At 38.8% G+C, this 6,000-nt stretch overlaps 1 protein-coding gene across 2 annotated transcripts in view; it reads left to right on the plus strand.

The window, feature by feature from the left end:
• The window catches only part of wdr36 (WD repeat domain 36), a 109,891-nt gene extending 106,466 nt beyond the window's left edge, over positions 1-3,425 (plus strand). For both annotated transcript variants that reach the window (XM_078566196.1, XM_078566199.1), the window contains exon 23: positions 2,861-3,425. In XM_078566196.1, the coding sequence (XP_078422322.1) occupies positions 2,861-3,010 (150 nt within the window). In that variant the 3' untranslated portion in view covers positions 3,011-3,425. The remainder of the gene's footprint in view (positions 1-2,860) is intronic.
• The last annotated feature ends 2,575 nt before the right edge of the window (positions 3,426-6,000 follow it).

Consider the following 6,000-nt stretch of genomic DNA (forward strand, 5'->3'; position numbering starts at 1 on the left):
CCACTCTACCAACTTATCTATGTCTTTTTGAAGTTTTGTACTGTCCTCACAGTTTGCAATGCTTCCAAGTTTTGTATCATCCACAAACTTTGAAATTGTCCCCTGCACAACAAGATCTAAGTCATTAATATATATCAGGAAAAGCAAGGGTCTCAATACTGACCCCTGGGGAACTCCACTACAAACCTTCCTGCAGCCCGAAAAACATTGACCATTACCCACTGTTTCCTGTTACTCAGCCAATTTTGTAGCCACATTGCTACTGTCCCTTTTATTCCTGAGCGTAGAGGAAGGTGGCATAGCTACGGCATTAAATGAATATTTTCCATCTGTCTTTACCAAGGAACAGGATGCCATGCCGTCATGGTGTGAGAAGAGGTAATTCAGATACATGAAGGGTTTAAAATTGAAGAGGTACTAGATAGGCTATCAGTACTTAGAGCTGATAAGGCACCAGAAGCAGATGAGATGCATCCAACAATATACTGAGGGAAGTGAGAGTGGAAATTGCGCAGGCATTGGCCATAATTTTCCAGTCTTCCTTCAATTTGGGTGGTGCCAGAGAACTGGAGAGTTGCAAATGTTACCCCTTGTTCAAAGCAGGGTGTAAAGATAAGCCCAGCAACTACAGACCAGTCAGTTTAACTTCAGTGGTGGAGAAGCTTCTGAAAACAACAATCAGGACAAAATTAATAGCCACTTGGGGTAAATGTGGGTTAATTAAGGAAAAGCCACGTGGATTTGTTAAGGGCAAATTGTGCTTAACTAACTTGCTTGAGTTTTTGATGTGGTAACAGAGAGGTTTGATGAGGGTAATGCTGTTGATGTGACGTACATGGACTTCCAAAAGGCATTTGATAAAGTGCTGCACAACAAGAGATATGAGCAAAGTTATAGCTCATGGAATAAGAGGGACGTAGCGACATGGATACAAAATTGGCTGAGTGACAGGAAGCAGAGAGTAGTGGTTAATGTATGTTTTTTGAACTTGGGGGAAGGTTTATAGTGGAGTTCCCTAGGGGTCGGTGTTAGGACCCTGCTCTTCCTTATGTATATTAATGACCTAGACCTAGGTGTACAGGGCACAATTTCAAAGTTTGCAGGTGATACGAAACTTGGAAGCATTGTGAACTGTGAGGGAGGTAGTGTAGAACTTCAAAAGGGCAAAGGTTGGTGGAATGGGTAGGCAAATGGCAGATGAAATTTAATGCAGAGATGTTTGAAGGGATTAATTTTGGTAGGAAAAACACGGAGTACTATATACAATAAAGGATTCTAAAAAGGTTGCAGAAGAGGGACCTGGGTGTATATTGCATAAATCATTGAAGGTGACAGCATCCTAGACTTTATTAATAGGAGTATAAAAGCAAAGAAGTTATATTAAACTTGCATCGAGTACTGGTTTGGCCTGAGCTGGAGTATTCGACCAGCTCTGGGCACCGGAAGGATGTGAATGCATTAGAGAGAGTGCAGAAAAGATTCACAAGAATGGTTCCAGGGCTGAGGAGCTTCAGTTACGTAGATAAATTGGAGAGATTGGGACTGTTGAGACTGTTGACTGTTGAGGTTGAGAAGAGATGGCTGAGAAGATGTTTGATAGAGGTATTGAAAATCATGAGGGACCTGGATAGATAGGGGAAAACTGTTCCCGGTGGTGAAAGCATTATGAACAGGAGGACACAGATTTAAGGTAATTGATGAAAGAAGCAATGGTGACATGGGGCCAAACTTTTCATAGTGAGTGGTTGGGATTGGAATGTGCTGTCTGAGAGTGTGGTGGGGACAGGTTCGATCGATGCATTCGAGAAAGAATTGGGTTATTATCTTAAAAGGAAGAACATGCAGGGCTAGGGGGAGAAGGCAGCGAGCGGCACTGAGTAAATTGTTCCTTCGGAGGGCTGGTGCAGACACAATGGGCCGAGTGGCCTCCTGCAACTTTAGTTAACAATCTCTCATGCTGGACTTTACTAAATGCTTTCTAGAAATCCATATACATAACATCTGTCCACTCCTTTGGCCACCTTTTCAAAAAAATTAATTGGGTTTGTCAGATATAACTTACCCATTAGAAGTCCATGCTGACTGTCTTTTTTTAAAATTCATTCATGGGGTGTGGGTACTTGCTAGGCCAGCATTTATTGCCCATCCCTAATTGCTCTCGAGAAGGTGGTGGTGAGCTGCCTTCTTGAACAGCTACAGTCCATGTGGTGTCTTTGATCAGCAGAAAAATTTCAAGATGTTTAGTCATCCTATCCTTAATTATAGACTCTGCTAATTTCTGACAATCAGTGTTAGACTAACTAGTTTACAATTCCCTGGTTTTCCTTGCTCATCTTTCTCAAATAGTGTAACTATCCAAGCTGAAGGAACAGTTCCTGAATCAAGAGAAGTTTGTTAAATTAGAGCTAGGACGTTTACAATTTTCCCATCTACCTCCATTAAAACCCTGTGATGGAAAACATCTCATCCTATTATTTTAGTATTAAAATAAGTGGCAATGTTGGTGTTTTACAAATAAAAACAAAAGACATTTTTTTGGGAAGGGGTGGGGAGCTGTCTCATTAGCTGCTTCCTGTGGATATTACATAATTTTTGTTTGCTTCATTGTTACAATGGTATTTTGCTATAAAGCTGATCCTCCATTCTTATGTTGTAGGTACTTACTGCCTTAATTATTATGTGATTACTGAATAAAAATACAGTCCACTCTTAATTAATAATTGTCATTTCTTTGAATTCAAACAGTAAGTACTTGGGTACTTTTAAGTATCACTCATTGCACTGGGTCAAAAAGTCTGTCCAGTTTTACAAATCTGTAAACATGTTCTCTTTTCTCTGCCATCCTCCCCATCCCCTGCAGCTTCATCTCAAGGTTATTGCTGTTGAGCCAGTGCTAGTAGAAGAAATGTCTAAAATATCAGTGTTGCTGGAAGAAACTTGGACGCATATGCAGACACTTTTCAACCAAAGCATGTGCCTTCTGGGATACATGAAAAGTGCTCTATTGTAGGCTGAAAGAGAGTATTGTTCAGTGATTCAGCGCAGTCTAAATAGACGGGATAACTTAATTCACCCACACAAGTCATTGTGTTACCCTTTATTGTATACCTTTTTATGTTGCATTATAGACTGACTGTATGCATTGTCATGGTCATTGCATTTTAGGGTTGATTTCTTTATTTTCAAGATTGTTTTCTGCTTAAAAGGCATGTCATACTGATAGTACATTTGAGTATCCCTGCGATAGATTGAATGTAGAAGAGAAAATGGCTCAAAACATACTAAAAAGACATTTTTGTGGATCATGTTCTACTTTATTCATGCTGGCTCTCTGATTTTTCCCTGTTTACATTGCTTTGTAAATATAAATAGTTTTATTTTGCAATTGTACCAGCTGTATGATACCAATAAACTATTTTTAGAATATACAATTTGATAGCTTCTTGTACTTTAGTATTTTGTAGCTAATTGAAATTAATAGTATGCACCTGAAGTATTTGCATTAAAAATAATGTACATTTCATTGAATCAGATCATTTTATTTCCTCATACCATTTTTGTTTGTATCTGTTTGCATCTTTAAGTGGATCTAATATTAAACTTGGTGATTTTTAAAAAAAAATTTAAAAAAATTTTTTTTTTATGGTGATATTTGTTATTAGTGCACTTCGCATCTGCTTAGCTGTAATCAAAAGGGATTTCTTACTCGTAATTCTTAAGTTTAAAATGTTATTTTGAAAATGACTATGCTAATAAAACTCTCATTCAAGATAAAAATGGAAGCTTCCAGATAAATTGATGAGTTTACAGACCATGGGAAACTTTCAAGTAGAAGATGGTTGTATGGAAGATTGGATCTATTATAAGGAGGTCTTAAATGCACTTAGAAAATCATAGTATGATCGGGCAAAGTTGACATGGTCTACAAAAGGGAAATCATGTTTGACAAATTTATAAGAGTTTTTTGAGGATGGAACTATTCAGTAAAGGGAAATTAGTAGATGTTGTAAACCTGGATTTCCAAAAGACATTTGATATGATGCCACATAAAAGGTTAATACACAAGGGCACATGGAGTTGGGAGTGATATATTAGCAGGGATAGACTGTTGGTTAACAGATAGGAAGCAGAGAGGAAGTATAAATGGAGCATTTTTAAGTTGGCAGGCTGTGATTAGTGGAGTGCTGCAAGAATCAGTACTGGGGCCTCAGCAATTTACAACTGATATTGATGACTTAGATGAAAAGAAAGAGAGTATTGTATCTATGTTTACTGACGATACAAAACTATTTGGGAATGCAAGCCGTGAGGAGGACACAGGCTGCAAAGAGATATAGACAGGTTAAGTGAGTGGGCAACAGGATGACATGGGAGTATAATGTAGGGAAGTGTGTGGTCATTCACTTTAGTCATAGTAGAAAAGCAGAATATTTTTTAAAAGGCATAAACTTGTAAATGTTCAGGGAGACTTGGGTGTCCTCATACAGGAAATCAGAAAGTTAGCATGCAGGTACAGCAAGCAATTAGGCAAATGGCATACTGGCCTTCATTACAAGGGGTTTGGAGCCAAGAATAAGGAAGTCTTACTATAATCGTACAGAGCTTCAGTGAGACCACACCTGGAATACTGTGTATTAGCCGAGGATGCAGCCCATCAGGTCCTTATCGGCCTTTAGCCCCATTAGTTTCCCAAGTACTTTTCCTCTAGTGATAGTTATTGTATTTATATCCTCTCCACCCCCTTTTTGTCCCATGATTATTTAGTGGTTTTGGTATGCTATTAGTGTCTTCTACTGTCATAACTGATGCAAAGTATTTATTCAACTCCTCTGCCATTTCCCGGTTCTCCATTATTATTTCCCCAGTCTCATTCTCTACAGGGCCTATATTGACTTTGGCCTCTCTCTTCCTTTTTATATATTTAGAGAAGCTCTTACTGTCCGTTTTTATATTACTTGCTAGTTTACCCTCAAAGTTTATTTTCTCCCTCTTTATTACTTTTTTGGTCATCTTCTGTTGGTTTTTAAAACTTCCCCAATCCTCTGGCTTACCACTAATCTTTGCCACATTGTATGTTTTTTCTTTCAACAAAGAACAAAGAAAAGTACAGCACAAGAACAGGCCCTTTGGCCCTCCAAGCCTGCGCCGATCATATTGCCCATCAACTAAAACATTTTGCACTTCCGGGGTCCGTATCCCTCTATTCCCATCCTATTCATGTATTTGTCAAGCTGCCTCTTAAAAACCACTATCGTACCTGCTTCCACCACCTCCTCTGGCAGTGAATTCCAGACACTCACTACCCTCTGCGTAAAAAACTTGCCCCGCACATCTCCTCTATAGTTTTCTCCTCTCACCTTAAATCTATGTCCCCTAGTAATTGACTCTTCCACCCTGGGGAAAAAGCTTCTGACTATCTACTCTGTCCAAGCCACTCATAATTTTTCACTTTGATACTATCCTTAACTTCCTTGGTTAACCATGGTTGGTTTATCTCCTTCCTACAATCCTTCATCCTCACTGGGATATATCTTTGTTGTGAGTCATGAACTATTAAACGTCTGCCATTGTTCATCAGCCATCTTTTCTGCTAAACTCCTTTCCCAGTCCACTCCAGCCATCTCTGCCCTCATTCCTTTTTGACTACCCTTAATTAAGTTTAGCACAGTTGTTTCCGAATTAAATTTCTGTCTCACAAACTGAATGCTAAATTCCACCATGTTATGGTCACTGTTTCCTAGCGGATCTTTTACTCAGGTCACTTATTAAACCTGCCTCATTACATATTACCTCATAAACCTGCCTCGTACACATCCAAAATAGCCTGATCCCTAGTTGGATCCATAACATATTGTTCTAGGAAACTGTCCCGAATATACTCTATGAATTCTTGCTCATGGCTACCTCTCCCAACTTGATTTTCCTAATCTGCATGAGGATTAAAGTCACCCATGATTAATATACTGCCTTTTTTACATGTCCTCATTATTTCCTGATTTA

This window comes from Cetorhinus maximus, chromosome 2 (genome assembly GCF_964194155.1).
Source record: "Cetorhinus maximus chromosome 2, sCetMax3.hap1.1, whole genome shotgun sequence".
In the NCBI taxonomy this organism is placed as follows: Eukaryota; Metazoa; Chordata; class Chondrichthyes; order Lamniformes; family Cetorhinidae; genus Cetorhinus; species Cetorhinus maximus.